Genomic DNA, 16,953 nt, shown 5'->3' on the forward strand with positions numbered 1-16,953 from the left:
AGGCAGGCAGATCTCTGTGAGTTCAAGGCCAGCCTGGTCTACAAAAGCTAGTTACAGGACAGGCTCCAAAGAAACCCTATCTCAAAAAAACAAAAAATAAAAATTTTTAAAAAAGAAAAAGGACCTAATCTTTCTGATTCCCCAAAGTTATTTGAACACATAAATCTTTTTCTTCTCTACCAGTTATCATTTGATACTCCCTCCTCCCTCCCCAAAACCTGAGGTCCAACTGGGGATTGAATCTGTAGCTTTGTGTATGCTTAAAAAAAGTACTCTATAATTTAACAAAAATCATAGCTCCATTTTGGTGCTCTTCTAATGCATAGTAATATAACCTTAAAGCCAGTACTTAATCATAATCTTTCTACCAAATAAAATTTTACATGTGGCTCTGGGAAGTGGTGATGCACACCTTTAATCCCAGCACTCAAAGGCAGAGGCAGGCAGATTCTGTGAGTTCGAAGCCAACCTGGTCTACAAAGTGATTTCCACAATAGTCAAGGCTTCACAGAGAAACCCTGTCTCAAAAAAAAAGGGAGGAGAGGGGGATATTTATTTCATTCCTATCTTACACAAATTGTATACTATGCTTCCCTTTCTTTCAATGGAATGATATCTGTATTACTACTAAAGTTAAACATCCTTCAACTACCTCCAGCAATGCCACTCACGTAAGAAACTCAAAAAAAATTTTTCAGGGCTGGAGAGATGGCTCAGTGGTTAAGAGCATTGCCTGCACGCCTAAAGGTCCTGAGTTCAATTCCCAGCAACCACATGGTGGCTTACAACCTTCTGTAATGAGGTCTGGTGCCCTCTTCTGGCCTGCAGGCATGCATGTAGGCAGAACACTTGTATACATAATAAATAAATAAATCTTAAAAAAAAAAATTTTTTTTGTTTCAGTGTCTCTTGTAATCCAGGCTGCCCTGGAACTTGCTAACCAAGGTTAACTTTGAAATTCCTATTCTCCAGTTTCACCCAAGTCCTAGAAGTACAGGCATTCACCAACCACTTCCACTTCAAATATAACTGTGGGCTTTATTCATTCTAGTCATGTAACCTACCAACAGACCCAGCCTACTAACACCTTTTTCCCCCTTATTTTCATGTGTTTGGGTGTTTTGAGAGCGTGTATGATTGTGAACTATTTGCATTCAGTACCCAAGGAGGCTAGAAGAGGACATCGGAATCCCTGGGATTGGAGTTTTAGACAGTTGTGAGCTGCCATAAGGGTGCTGTGCTGGAAATCAAACCTGGATCCTCCAGAAAAACCAGAGCTATCTCTCCAGCTCCCTCACACTTTCAGAGGCTGAATGAACATTCTACATTGGAAAAGCTAAAACCCAGAAATCCAAATCTGAAACAAATCTGTTACCAAGCTTTCTGGATGAGGGATACTCAATCCTACTCAACTTCTGGGGTTTTTTGTTTGGTTGGTTTTTGTCTTTAAAACTCTCATCAGGAGTTGTGGCTTACATCTACAATCCCAATACTCAATCTCAATACTCACTACTCAATACAATCCCAATACTCAAGATGGAATTCAAGAAGAATTCATAATCAGGAATTCAAGAAGAACCTGAGTTACCAGGTAAGACTCTGTCTTTTAAACAATCACAAAGGTTCTCATGAAAAGTTTTTAACTAATATATTGAATCATAACTCGTTTCTGAACTCCTAATTGGCAAGTTAATGCAAATGCACAGCACTCAGAAGGCAGAGAAAAGCAGAACTAAGTTCAAAGCCAGCTGGTATACATAGAAAGACCCTATCTCCAAAAACACAATCACAACAAAATACTAATACATACCAGTGGTACATCTCTTACCTTGCCTCATTAGCATTAATTGATGTTCATGTCTAGCTGCTTCCATCTCTGCCTCCAGTTTCTCTTTGGCTTCTCTGATGTTTCTATCAACCTGTTCACGCTGCTGCTTTTCCATTTCATCAAGAGCCTTCCATCGAGATGCGTATTCAAATTCAAATGTCCCGGGTTGAGCAAACCGTGGTGGCTGTTCTCTTTCCCTATATTAACATTAAAAACGTACAAAAATGTATGCTTAAAAGGTAAACCACAATAGAGAAAAATAACAACTATTACTTATTGGACATTTATAGTATTTATGGCCTGAACAGTGAGGCATAATACATTGTCTCATGACAATATCATGAAAGTGTCTATATACATGAATTTATGAAACTTCCCAAGAACAGCAACTAATAAGTAATAAGACAATGATTCAAACTTACAAAATGCAATACTCTAACCCATGTTATCATTACTACCTCCCATAAAGACTTTCTCATTTTCATTCAACAACTATATATAACAAAACCTGCAACATACAAACCCAATGAGTCTTAGAATCAGATTTTCTTAGTAATAAAAATATTTTGTTATGCCGGGCGGTGGTGGCGCACGCCTTTAATCCCAGCACTCGGGAGGCAGAGGCAGGCGGATCTCTGTGAGTTCGAGACCAGCCTGGTCTACAGAGCTAGTTCCAGGACAGGCTCCAAAGCCACAGAGAAACCCTGTCTCGAAAAAAAAAAAAAATATTTTGTTATGTACCAAGTTAAGTAGTTGGGTTAAAGATAACAAACTGATATCACTCTGTCTGTAGTTATACTTAACAGCTGTGCTGTTGTAACATAATTTATATCACAACTAAGTATATACTTATTTTCAATACCCAAATAATAAATGAGCAAACAAATAACTAAATGAAAAAAATGGGCCGAGCTTAGTGGTGCATGCCTCTAATCCTAGCACTCAGGAAGCAAGCCAGGGGGATCTATCTATGTGAGATGAAGGCCAGCCTGGTCAACACACTACTTTCCTGGCCATCAGGGCTACATAGTGAGACCAATGTCTCAAAAAAAAAAAAAAAAAAGGCTGGGTGGTGGCAGCACACACCTTTAATCCCAGCACACAGGAGGCAGAGGCAGGTGGATCTCTGTGAGTTTGAGGCAGACTGATTGAGTTCTAGGACATCAAGGAACAGGCTTCAAAACTACAGAAAAATCCTATCTCCAAAAAAACAAATTAATAATAATAATAATAATTAATAATGGCACAATTTTCATCTCTTCTACAGAAACCTCACAATTGGAATTTTCATTTTACTTGTAATTAAAGGAAAAGATGAGCTGAAGCAACACAATTCCAAGCACTAACGAAGAAAATTATCATGGAGCAAAAGGAGGCAAATAACAAGAACCATATAAAGGCCAGGTGGTGGTGGCGCATGCCTTTAATCCCAGCACTCAGGAGGCAGAGGCAGGCGGATCTCTGTGAGTTCGAGGCCAGCCTGGTCTACAAGAGCTAGTTCCAGGACAGGAACCAAAAAGCTACGGAGAAACCCTGTCTCGAAAATCCAAAAGAAAAATAAAAAATAAAAACAAGAACCACATACAAGGACTGGGAATTTAGGTCAGTAGTAGGCATAGGATTTGATATTGGGAGGGCACGCAGAGTATAAGAAAGGAGGGGAGCTGTCTGAATTTAAGACCCTATCTCAAATTGGGGTGGAGGGAAAAAAGGAAAGAAAAGAAAAATAAGAGGTATGGTGTTGCACAAATTTAACCCCAGCTTTCCTAAAGCAGAGACAGGGAGAGTCTAGTTTGAAACCAGCCTGGTCCACACAGAGAGGTCCAGTCCATCCAGGGCTACACAGTGAAACCCTGACTCAAAATTAAAATAATAACAAGAAAATTTAAAGAAAGAAATGAGAAGAAATGGCTCAGCACATTAAGAGCACTCCCTGCTCTTACAGAGGACTAGAGCTTCATTCCCAGCACCCATGTCAGGCAGCTCAACAACTAAGCCTCTATCCCAGCTCCAGGGCTCTGATGCCTCCACTGACACCTGCACTCATGTGCACATACCCACATGCAAATTCCAGACCAGCCAGAACTACACAGTGAAGATTAAAAAAAATAAAAAGAATTAAATAATAAAAAGTAGAAACTTGCCAGGCGGTGGTGGCGCACACCTTTAATCCCAGCACTTGGGAAGCAGAGAGAGGTGGATCTCTGTTCGAGGTCAGCTTGGTCTATAAGAGCTAGTTCCAGGACAGGCTTGGGAAGGCTCCAAATCTATAGAGAAACCCTGTCACGAAAAGCCAAACAAACAAAAACAAAAGTAGAAACATTTCTAAGTAAAACTATCATGTTTTATCTATGTTTAAAAAGGGGAAATAATGTGGCTAAAGAAATGTGATGGGGGAGAGTCTTCTGGCTTGTGTTAATTTCATTGGTTAAATAAAGAGACTGCCTTGGCCCTTTAATAGGACATAAAATTAGATAGGCGGAGTAAACAGAACAGAATGCTGGGAGAAAGAAGCTGAGTCAAGGAGTTGCCATGGTTCTCCCACTCCAGACAGACACAAGTTAAGATCTTTCCTGGTAAGTGCACCTCGTGGTGCTACATAGATTATTAGAAATGGGTTAAGAGGCTAAAACTAACGGGCCAGGCAGTGTTTAAAAGAATACAATTTCCATGTAATTATTTCGGGTAAAGATAGCCATGCGGGCAGCTGGGTGGCAGGAAGCGGCCCGCCACCCCTACTATTACAACAGAAATGGCTCGAAAAACCAAAAAAAAAAAAAAGAAAAGAAATGGCTCAACAGTTAAGAGCAATTACTACTATTGCAAAGGACCCATGTTTGGCTCCCATAAGCCAGCTCAGAGCCATCTGTAACCCAGTTCCAGAAGCTCCAACACTTCTTCTGACTCCTGCGAGCTCTTGCTCACATGTAGTGCATATACGTAGCCTTAGGTATATACACATAAAATTAAATAGTTTTTAAAATAAAAACAACATTCCATATAGACCAAACCACTCTATTAACCAAATTATGCTCTAATAGTACTTTAGAAAAATGTAATAAACCACGTTGGGCAGGGGTGGAGTACGCCTTTAATCCCAGCACTTGGGAGGCAGAGGCAGAGGCAGGCGAAATCTCTATGGCCAGCCTGATCTACAGAGCAAGTTCGAGGACAAGTTCCAAAGCTACAGAGAAACCCTGTCTAGAAAGACCAAAAAAAAAAAAAGTAATAAACACACACATCTAAAATAAGTTTATTAATCAAGTCTTACTTATGATATTGCTGAGTCTTCTGCATTAGCTTCTCTGGTAAGCCATCTTCATCATCAAACTGCTCCATGGGTTCCACAATTACTGGACGAGGTGTTCTGGGTAAGTATAAAGGCATTAATGAAAATTAATTTCATGACTACAATTAGCATTCTCCTAAAATTTATAATAATGGCCAGGCGGTGGTGGCGCACACCTTTAATCCCAGCACTCGGGAGGCAGAGGCAGGCAGATCTCTGTGAGTTTGAGACCAGTCTGATCTAAACAGCTAGTTCCTAGACACCCGGGCCACACTGAGAAACCCTTTGAGTTTGAGGCCAGCATGGTCTACAAGAACTAGTTCCAGGACAGGCACTAAAAGTTACAGAGAAACCCTGTCTCAAAAAACAAAACAAAATAAATAAATATATAAATAAAATTTATAATAAAATATTCACTTGAAAAATGTCACAGTAAAGAAAAATGTCCCAAGAATCATGCATATCCATATATAAAAATAAAGCCAGGTGTGGTGGCACAAGCCTATATATAACCCCCAGTACTGGAGAGGCAGAAGGATCTTTGAGTTCAAGATCAGCCTGAGTTTCCACATGACAGTCAGTGCTACACAGTGAGACCCTGCAACAAAATCAGTTACTTTTTAATATCTGGGTCAAAATAGGTAGCCAAGATAGCTGTGTTGGTTAGTTGTTTTGTCGACTTGACACAAACTTTCTAGTAGTGGTTTAAAGGAGATCTACTGGACTGCAGGCATACATTCCGGCAGAACATTGTATACATAAAATATAAATAAATCTTTAATTAGAGCTACTTCCGGAACAGCTAGAGACTTATTCAGAAAAACCCTGTCTTGGGAAAAAAAAAGGGGGGGGGACGGGGGGGGGTGGAGAACTCATTTCAAAAAAAAAGGGGAGGAATGGGGCTGGAAAGCTAGCTCAACAGTTAAGAACACTGCTGCTCTTCCAAAGAACCCAGGTTGAATTCTTAGCACCTACGTGGTGACTCATAACAGAGATCTGACTCCCTTTCCTGGCTCTACCAGTACAGACATACATGCAGAAAAACACTTATACACCTAAAAAAAAAAAGCTACTCTCGAAAAACTTAAAAAAAAAAAAAGATTAAAAAAAATTAAATAATTTAAAGAAAGGGTAGTTCCAAGATGGTGTGGTTGGTGTGCGGGTCTCGGGTGTCAGGGCTGCTGGGCAGGGCCCCCCCACGGGTGGGGCAGCCCATGTCAAGAGGAGGATTCAGGTCGCATGTGGAAGGCCCTGACCTACTTCGTGGCGCTACCCGGGGTGGGAGTGAGCATGATCAACGTCTTCCTGAAGTCGCAGCAGGGAGAGCACGAGAGACCCGAGTTCGTCGCCTACCCTCATCTCCGCATCAGGACCAAGCCCTTCCCCTGGGGAGATGGTAACCATACCCTCTTCCACAACCCTCATGTGAACCCACTTCCGAGTGGCTATGAAGATGAGTAAAGAGAACCTGGACCTTCCCCCAGGCAGCAAGGGACCACAGCACTGGTTTGGACCATTACTTTGTGGACCATGAAAGCGCATGGGGCGATAAGCTCATCTTTCCTTGTATCCTACAGTGACCATTACACTGATCTTCCATCCCTTTGCTTACAAGAGGAGATGGCCTAAATAAATAACTTAAAGTTACCTTCTTCATGAAAAAATAATAATAATAATAATTTAAAGAAAGAACAAAGAAGAGGGCAGAAAGGTGGAAAATTATTTCTTTTTTTTTTTTTATTTATTTATTATGTATACAATGTTCTGTCTGTGTGTATGTCTGCAGGCCAGAAGAGGGCACCAGACCTCATTACAGATGGTTGTGAGCCACCATGTGGTTGCTGGGAATTGAACTCAGGACCTTTGGAAGAGCAGGCAATGCTCTTAACCACTGAGCCATCTCTCCAGCCCCGGAAAATTATTTCTTGCTGGGCAGTGGTAGCAGAAGACTTTCATCCAGAAGGTAGAGGCAGGTGGATCTCTATGAATTCAATGCCAGCCTGGTCTACAGAGCAAGTTTAAAGACAGCAAGAGCTACACAGAGAAACCCTGTGTCAACTCCCTCATATGATAACACCCCCCCCCCAAAAAAAAGATTTCTCAGGCTAGAGAGATGGCTTAGCATACTGAGGAGTATTAGCTGCTCTTCTAGAGGACCCACATAGCAGCTCACAATTGTCTGTGTCTCCAGCTCTAGAGTATCTGAACCTTCAACAGATATAAATCCAAGCAAAACACCAATGCACGTGGGCGGGGGGGGGGTATCTCAATGGTTACTATGATTTACCTATAATCCCAGCACTAGGGACTATGAGGCAAAAATGATCTCAAGTCCATGTCAGTCTGGGCTAGAATGAGTTGTAGGGTAAAGGACCCACAAAAACTGAAACAATCACACTGCTTCAATAATGAAAGGCCAAACCCATCTGTCAAAAAAAAAATTATTTACATTTTTCTTATGTGTATGAGTGTTTTGCTTGCATGTATGTGAGTACAGTACATGTATGTCTGGTGCCCATAAGTCAAGAAGATACCAGCTTTCCTGGAACTGTAGTTAGGAATGGTTGTGAAATGCTGTACATGTTAGGGAACTGAATCTGGGCCTTCTGCAGGAGTTACAAGTGCCCTCTCTAGTCCCATTAAAAAAAAAAAAAAATTTTTTTTTCCGAGACAGGGTTTCACTGCAGCTTTGGAGCCTGTTCTGGAACTCACTCTGTAGACCAGGCTGACCTCAAACTCAAAGAGATCCACCTGCCTCTGCCTCCCAAGTGCTGGGATTAAAGGTGTGCACCACCACCACCCAGCTCAAAAGTTTTTTAGAGACTCAAGAAGGAAATACACTAAGTACCTCTAACAACACATCATACAATTCAGAAATGACAAGGTTAACTATATGAAGCCAAAGGATAATGAGAATCAAGTTCAGACAGATACAATATAAAAGCCAGATGGATCTCCGTGAGTTTATGGCCAGCCTAGTCTACATAGGAAATGTTAGGATAACCAGGGTTACATAGTGAGATCCTGTTTTAAAAAAAAAAAAAAAAAGCCGGGCGATGGTGGCGCACACCTTTAATCCCAGCACTCGGGAGGCAGAGGCAGGCGGATCTCTGTGAGTTCGAGACCAGCCTGGTCTACAGAGCTAGTTCCAGGACAGGCACCAAAGCCACAGAGAAACCCTGTCTCGAAAATCCCAAAAAAAAAAAAAAAAAAAAGAAGGAGGAAGGAGGAGATGGAGGGAACATCCAAGCATGTCAGCATGTCAGGTACTATAAATTTAACCTTTACCACTAGGTAACATTAAGGAAGAAGGGAAGGATAACCTTCGGGAACCGAACTTGACAAATAAAAAATTTACAATGCCAAAAAAAAAAAAAAAAATTTTACAATGTCACCCTAATTCTCCCTTTTGTTGTTTCTAAATAGTCTCAGAAACAAATGAGCAAAAATCAGTCACAAGCTCCATTATCACATCACATACCAAAAAGAATGAGGAGTAAGTGGTGTGGAGTTAAGTATTTAAGGGACTGCCCCGTCTTATCTTTAATTGGGAAGGTGTTAACATGTCAGCACCTGTGGTTTCATTATGCTTACCACTCCTTATGGAAGATTCCTTTGTCTTTTATCTCACTTTAACTTAAATTTCATTCTACATGACAAAAGTTTTTAAATCTTGACTTAAATTGCATTTATAGGCACAATTGATATTTATTTTATTCATTTTTAACAAATATGGGAACATGTAGAAAAAATTACTAAAAAACACAAATGAAGTGCCCAACTGATGCCAAACCCAGAGTTATGGGACAAGAGAAATGGCTCAGTCAGTAAAGTGCTTGTCATACAAGAATGATGATTTGATAGCCGGGCAATGGTGGCACACGCCTTTAATCCCAGCACTCGGGAGGCAGAGGCAGGCGGATCTCTGTAAGTTCAAGACCAGCCTGGTCTACAGAGCTAGTTCCAGGACAGGCTCCAAAGCTACAGAGAAACTCTGTCTCGGGGGAAAACAAAAATTAAACTACACACTACAAGACTGGCAAAGTTCAACGACTGAGCCTGTCTACCAAGTGCTATCTTCCCCAGCACTGCCCATTCTTCCTAAAGCACAAGCCACTAGCTGGACATGGTGGGACACATCTTTAATTCTTCAGAGGCAGGCAATCTCTGGGAGCTCGAGGCTAACCTGGTCTACATAAACAGCACATAGTGAGACCCTGTTTCAAAACAAAACGAAAATGCAAGCCACACACTAAAAGAAATATTTACAATATTTATGTGTACCTAGATTATGTAATTCAGGAAAAGAAACAAACAACACAATTTTTAAAACGGGGGGGGGGGGGGTTTACATACTTCATGAGGAGATGCACTGACCAAAAAAGCACACAAAACCTTAGTTATCAGAAAAAAATTAATTTAGCCAGGCAGTGGCGGTAGACACCTTTAATCCCAGCACTGGAAGCAGAGACCAGCAAGTCTGTGAGTTCAAGGTCAGCCTGATCTACAGAGTGAGTTCTAGAACAGGATCCAAGGCTACAGAGAAACTCTATCTTGAAAAACAAAACAATCTAATTTAACCTCCAGTGAAATACAAAGCTGTCGTTCATTGCTGATGAAAAAGAAGAATGAGAAGTGACACGACCACTCTGCAAAACAGTCTGACAGTCATTAAGCTGAACAATCAGCAATTTGTCCCCAGATGGGGCATGGACACACACCTGTCATTCCAGCAACTAGATAAATTAAGCTGTTCTAAGTCATCCTCAGCTACACAGTACGGCTAACGACAACCTGGTCTACATAGTAAGATTATGTCTCAAAACAACAACAAAACTTACTTCATTGAGCCAGTGAGGCACCACACATGCCTTTAATTCTAGTACTTGGGAACCTGAATAAGGAAGATTATAAATTCAAGGTTTGCTATACATAGAGTTCCAGGCCAGGTGGTGGTGGTGCATACCAAACATCCCAGCACTCGGGAGGCAGAGGCAGGAGGATCTCTGTGAATTTGAGGCCAGCCTGGTCTACAGAGTGAGTTCCTGGACAGTCAAAGCTACAGAGAGAAACCTTGTCTTGAAAAGCCAAAGTCAAGCCTGGTGGTGCATGCACAGCTTTAGTCCAGTTGCCAGCCTGTCTCCATAGCAAGCTCTGAGTCACCCAGAGCTATGCAGCAAGACCTTGCCTCAAAAAAATTAATATAATAAAATAAACCAACAAACATCAGAATTCCAAACAGACACACTCTATATTTAAGAGGACATAGGAAAAGACAGTGAAAACTTACGTTGTTAGCAAGAAGGCCCCATCACCACATCTCTCCAGAGCCTTTCGTGCAGGAGGTTTCGCTGCAAATTCTACAAAACCTTTTCCTGTAGCTCTACCACGATCATCCACAACCACGACAGCTTTCTCTACTGGACCAAATTGTGAAAATGCTTGTTCTAGAAGCTCATTGGAAACAACTGGAGAAAGGTTCTTGACCGTGAGGGCTGCTCCATGTGTAGCAAAGCGAATTCGGAGAGGTCTGCTCTTCAGTATGGTGCCATCCAGCTCTGCTTTTGCAATTTCAGCCAGTGTTCTGGATTCCTTTTTAAAAGGAAAAGTTATTTTTAAAGTAGAATAACAAAAAAATTAAACTAGTGGTTTAAGCTCTAAGGAGTCTGGGTAACACTGGGTCTCTTTTATCATCAACTTGCTCTTTACTAGGTATTAAAAATATCATTGTAAACATTTCTAAGCTAAAAAAAAAAAAAAAACCTCAGTCAGGATGTGTGTTGCACACCTTTGATCCCAGCCAGCACTTGAGAGACAAGAGACAGGTGAATAGCTGAATTCGGCCTGGTCTACAAAGTGAGTTCCAGGAGAGCCAGGGATGGATACACTGAGAAACCAGCCTCAATAAATGAATGGATGGATGGATGGATGGATGGATGGATGGATGGATGGATGGATGGATGGATAAACAAATGTAAAAATGATGTCTTTGAGAATAAGTATTAGTTTCCAGAACTACCACGCAAACAATGATTCTTTATACATACCTCAGTATTTTAGATACTGGTTGATTAGTTCATTTATTTTTGGGCTTTGTTTTTTGAGAGTCTCCCTATGAAGCCTGGGCAGGCCTTAAAGTCGCCCCTTCCACCATCCCTGCTTCTATTTTGTGAGTGCTGAGATACAAACATGTGCTACCATGCCTGGCTGACACAGCATCAAATCTCCACTGTCAGCCTCATTCACATTATTTGCAAACACTACCATTAGCTCTTGTAGGGTTTTGATTTCCTTTTGTTGTTGTTTTTTTTATTTTGTTTTGTTTTGTTTTCGTTTGGTTTTTCGAGATAGGATCTGTGTAACCCTGGCTGTCCTGGAACTCTGTAGATCATGTTGGCCTCGAACCCAGGAGGTCCACCTGCCTCTACCTCCCAAGTGATGGGGTTTAAAACTATAAGTCATCACCATCCAGTTCACAATTGCTTCTTTGTTTTATAAAGACGATGTATGTATGTATGTATGTATGTATCTATCTATCTATCTATCTATCTATCTATCTATCTATCTATCTGTTATGTATATAGTGTTCTACCTACAAGTAGGCCTGCAGGCCAGTAGAGGGCACCAGATCTCATTACAAGATGGCTGTGAGCCACCATATGGTTGCTGGGAATTGAACTCATGATCTCTGAAAGAGCAGCCAGTGCTCTTAACTACTAAGCCATCTCTACAGCCCTCACATTTGCTTCTTAACAGGAAGGCAAGAACTGTTACAGTCCACAAATTACTTGCTACTTGATTCTTAATGAGACCCTATCTCTCCAAACACTGGAACAGTAAGATGGCTCAGCAGGTAAAGGCGCTTATTACCAAGCAAAATGACTGATGTTTGATTCCTAAGACCCACAAAAGGTAGAAGAGAACAGACTTCCAAAGGTGTTCTTTGACCTCTACATGTGTGATACTAATGAGAGTACGTGTGTGCACATGCGCATATACAAATTTAGCAAAAAATCCAAACAGAGGGTTGGAGAGATGGCGCAGAGATTAAGAGCTGCTTGTTTCTTCCATAGGTACTAAGTTCAATTACCAATAACCAAATGGTGGTTCACAACCATCTATAACGAGATCTGGTGCCCTCTTCTGGCCAGCAAGCATACAGACAGAACACTGTATACATAATAAATAAATATTTAAAAAATAATAATAGTAAAAGCTGACATGGGCAGGGAAGGAGACGACTAGCAGGAGGGGGGAAAGGGAAACTGCAGCTGGGATGTAAAATAAAATGAACTTACTTAAAAATAAGTAAGTAAATAAAAGGCCAGCAAGATTGCCCTGCAGGTAAAGGTGATGCCACCAAGTCTGATAACCCGGGTTCAATCCCCCGAACTAACACTCCTACAAGTTGTCTTGTGGCATCTACACTTGCACTACGTTTGCATGCCCAAAACATTTACAAACACACAAATGAATGTAAAAAATTAAACTTCTCACCAGCTGGTGGTGGCACACACCTTTGATCCCAGCACCCAGAAGGCAGAGCCAGGAGGATCTCTGTGAGTTCGAGGCCAGCCTGGTCTAAAACAGCTAGTTCAGAACAGCCAGGACTGTTATACAGAGAAACTCTGTCTCGAAAAACAAACAAAAAAATTCTCCTGGGGCTGGAGAGATGGCTCAGAGGTTAGGAGCGCTGACTGCTCTTCCAGAGGTCCTGAGTTCAGTTCCCAGCAACCCACATGGTGGTTCACGGCCATCTGTGATGAGATCTGGCGCCCTCTTCTGGCCTGCGGGCATACATGGAGGCTGAACACTGTGTACATAATAAATAAATAAATAAATCTTTAAAAAAAAAAAATTCTCCTAAAAGTAGATAAATGTTTGCAATCTAAAAACTATATTCTTCTGGAAAATCCTATCTATAAAACTATTTTTATAAATAACACTAATAAGTCCAACCTATTCAGGGATAACCAAAACATTTGTACCTTGTCTTAGTGGTTCAGGCCTATAATCCCCACTACTCAAAAGGCTGAAAAAGAGGATCATAAATTCAAAATTTAAAATTATGGGGAGGGGGCGCGCTAAAGATAGTTCAAATGTTAAGCATGTGTACTTGTTCTTTTTTTTTTTTTTTTTGGTTTTTCAAAACAGGGTTTCTCTGTGGCTTTGGAGCCTGTCCTAGATCTAGTTCTGTAGACCAGGCTGGTCTCGAACTCACAGAGATCCGCCTGCCTCTGCCTCCCGAGTGCTGGGATTAAAGGCATGCGCCACCATCGCCCCAGCGTGTACTGTTCTTGTATGGATCTGTTTTCAGTTCCCATCACCTACACGAGGTAGATCACAACCACCTCTGACTTCAGATCCAGAGAATCCAACTCCCTCTTTTGGATGGGAGGGACACCTGCATTCACATACCACCACACAGACATATACAAACACACGTAAGTAAAAATAGTAAATCTGGCAGTGCAGTGGCGCACACCTTTACTCCCAGCACTTGGGAAGAGGCAGGTGGATCTCTAAGTCTGAGGTCAGCCTGGTCAACAGAGTGAGTTCCAGAACAGTCTTCTCCGTGTAGACAGAGAAACTGCCGTGGGGGCTGGATAGATGGCTGACAGCCCTTCTAGAGGACCCGCGTTCAATTCCAGTACCCTCAAGACAGGTTACAACTCTCTGTAACTCCAGTTCCCGGAGACCCATAGCAAAACACCAATGCACATAAAATAAAAATAAACTCATGCACAAATAAAAATACCAAAAGAAGAATTTTAAAAGAAGCTCCAGTGGAAAGCTTCCACAAGACCTCTCAGTAGTGTCTGGAACTCCAGTACACACAAGACCAAGGTCAGAGGATCCGGAGTTCCAGGTCAGTCTGGGAGATATACTGAGGCTCTCTCTCAAAAACAGATAAAACGTATACAAATTGGGCAGTGGTGGCTCACAGCTTTATTTAATCCCAGCACTCAGGAGGCAGAGGCAGGCAGAGTTCAAGACTAGACTTGTCAGGACAGCCAGCACTATAGAAAAACAAGGAAAAGTCAGACACAAAGGTCTAACCGTAAAAACAAAAACCACTTCTGTGTATAATGCATGCCCCCCTGCACAAATGGTTGTTAGTGTGGTAGTTTGAAAAGGTGTGGGCTTCTAAGGTTTCAAAAGCCCAGCCATTCATTCCCAGTTAGCTCTTTTAGTCTCCTGCTTCTTGGATCAAGATGTAAGCTCTAAGCTACTGCTCCGGCACCATGCATGCCTTCCTGCGGCTGCCCCGCTGCTCACCGCGACGGTCAGACCTCTAGAACACATGCTACAAATGCCATGGCATGCATGTATGCCCCCGCACACACGCGGTGATAATAAAACTGCTTCAAACAGATAAACTAGGAATAATCTTGCCTTACATACTGACAGTTTTCTTCTTTAAAGAAGCTGTAGGATAATACTTAAATGCTGGATTAAATCAAATACAGCGTAGCACCCATTCTTGCCCCAATTACCAATGTCAGGAGTCTGCAGACCTGGGTGACTTAGGGTAGACTGTAGGCAGTCAGTGCAGGGGGAGGGGGAAATCTTGTTAAAATGTTGGCGATGGAACCCTGGACCTTGAGCATGCTAGGCCAGCGTTCCGCCACCGAGCTACATCCCCTGTCCTTCAACACACACATCCCCTAAAGAGCAAAAAGATGAGGTGGATCATTCTTTTAAGGAATCCGCAGCTCAGATTTCTCATCAACTTCGTTCATTCCCCTACCTCCCCCAGTTCACCTCGTGACAACACTAATTCAGTCTGGCCAGACCGTCAACCGGGACCCCGCCCCCCTGCGGGTACCTGGGCGCTCGCAGCGACAAACCTGAGGCTGGCAGGGGACAGAAACGCTGTGGCGCCCCCACGCCGAGCCGCAGCCCCCGCAGTCTTTTTTTTTTTTTTTTGTCTCCTCGCGCCCCGCCGCAGACTCACCAGGCGGATGAAGCCGAAGCCTCGGTCGCGGTTGATGAAGACCTCGCTGGGCTCGCCGTAGCGCTCAAAGAGCCTCTTGAAGTCCTCCTCCGTGATGTCGGTGGGCAGGTTCCCCACGAAGAGGCGGCAGCGCTGCGTGTACGTCTTCTCGCCCGGCTTGAGGAAACTCTTGATGTCGATGGTGAAGCCCAGCTCCTCGTCCGGGTGCTCTTCCGAAGGCGCGGGCGGCGCCGCCTGCTCCCCGGCCAGCGTCAGCGCCATGGCCGCCGCGGCCACCGGCTCGCTCTCGCCGGCCGCCGACTCCAGGGCGCGAAGGCGAGCGGGGTTCTTCTCAATGCGTACTTGCTTCAGGTTTCCTCTTAACATCATCGTAGCGACTTCGCCCCGGATGCTGGTGCGGCCTAGACGTCGGTACACGCCCGTCTCCACATGTATCTATGGAAACGAAGCAAGGAGAGCCAGGTAAAGGAGGGGAGCCCTGCCTCCCCGCAATCACGCCCGCGGTGGCCGAATGCTCAAAATGGCGCCGCTTCAAACTGCGGTTGGGAGAAGAGACGCGGGCTGGAGGCCCGCCCCTCCGCTACGCGCCTGCGCAAACTCCGCGCTCGTGGACCGTTTGCGAGCTGGGCGCGTGCGCACATGGGGGCGAGCCGAGCGGTGCAGCCCACTCCGAGGGGCCGTCGCGTCCTAAGACAGTGGAGACTTCTCGGGTAGGGGGTTGTTTTCCGTTTTTGCTTTTTGCATCTGTACGCGTCCGTGTCTGAGGCTGGCCTTGAACTTTCGATTCTCCGGCCTCAGCCCTGAGACACCAGGTCAGAAACTGCATGTAAGGAACAAATTATATGTGTGCACTACGGTGTGAAATATAATAATTTCGGGAATGTATTTACCCTTTTGGATATTATGGTAATTATCATTGGACAGGAAAATGAAAATTTGCATGTTTTCAGCACTGGGTAGACCGGGGAAGAAGGATACAGATTTCAAGGTCAGCTCAGGCTGCGCAGCAAAGTAGTGTAAAAAAGAAAAAAAAGAAAAAAAATGTCTTCCTACCTTTTTCTTGAGACAAGGTTCTCTGTATATCCCTGACTGCCCTTCCTTTTTTAGACCAGGCTAGCCTCCAACTCGTGATCCACCTAGTTGTGTTGGAATTAAAGATGTGTACCACACCACACCTGACACCACGGGCCACCACCACCCTGCAACTTAACATATTTGTAAACAACGTTTAATAAAACATTACTTCCAGCTGGGTGGTGGTGGTACACACCCTTAATCCCAGCTCACAGGAGGCAGAGATTGGCAGATCTCTGTGAGTTTGAGGCCAGCCTGGTCTACAGAGCTAGTTCAGAATAGCCAGGGCTTCACAGAGAAACCCTGACTCAAAAAAAACAAAACAAAAAAATGTAAATAAAACAATATTTTCAACAAATAAAAAACACCTTTTGACATGTATGGTAGCTCACACCCATAATCCTAGCTAGCTCTTCAGAAGCAGAAAAGCATGACAAAAATAATAAAATTGTTAAAAATAATTTCCTAATTAAGCAATCCAATTTTATTTTTTCAGAGCTGTGACCTGAACGTGAGTCTTTGCACATGCCAGCACTGAACTTTGTCCAAAGCCTTACAATCCAATTTTCTGAAACAATTGTTTTTGGGTTTTGTTTTTTTTGGGGGAGAGGTTGGTTTTTTTTTTTGTTCGTTTGTTTGTTTGTTTGTTTTTTTGAGAGGTCTACGTAGCCCTGTTATCCAGGAATTCTCTCAGTAGAGCTTGGCCTTGAGCTCACAGAGACCCTGCCACCACTGTCTTCGCCTCCAAGAGCTGTGGTTGAAGGCTTGCACCACCGTGCGGATGTGTTGTTGATTGTTGACTTC

The 16,953-nt window shown here is 43.1% G+C and overlaps 1 protein-coding gene and 1 pseudogene across 1 annotated transcript in view; one reads left to right on the forward strand and one right to left on the reverse strand.

The window, feature by feature from the left end:
* The window catches only part of Pspc1 (paraspeckle component 1), a 60,231-nt gene extending 44,610 nt beyond the window's left edge, over nt 1-15,621 (reverse strand). The window contains exons 1-4 of the mRNA XM_075949452.1: nt 15,076-15,621; nt 10,408-10,709; nt 5,100-5,195; nt 1,829-2,025 (exon numbers count right to left, since the gene is read on the reverse strand). Of these exons, the coding sequence (XP_075805567.1) occupies nt 1,829-2,025; nt 5,100-5,195; nt 10,408-10,709; nt 15,076-15,444 (964 nt within the window). The 5' untranslated portion in view covers nt 15,445-15,621. The remainder of the gene's footprint in view (nt 1-1,828; nt 2,026-5,099; nt 5,196-10,407; nt 10,710-15,075) is intronic.
* On the forward strand, nt 6,260-6,764 carry LOC142836079 (cytochrome c oxidase subunit 6A1, mitochondrial pseudogene; annotated as a pseudogene).
* Nucleotides 15,622-16,953: the final 1,332 nt, after the last annotated feature.

The sequence above is a fragment of the Microtus pennsylvanicus genome, chromosome 15 (assembly GCF_037038515.1).
Source record: "Microtus pennsylvanicus isolate mMicPen1 chromosome 15, mMicPen1.hap1, whole genome shotgun sequence".
Lineage (NCBI taxonomy): Eukaryota > Metazoa > Chordata > Mammalia > Rodentia > Cricetidae > Microtus > Microtus pennsylvanicus.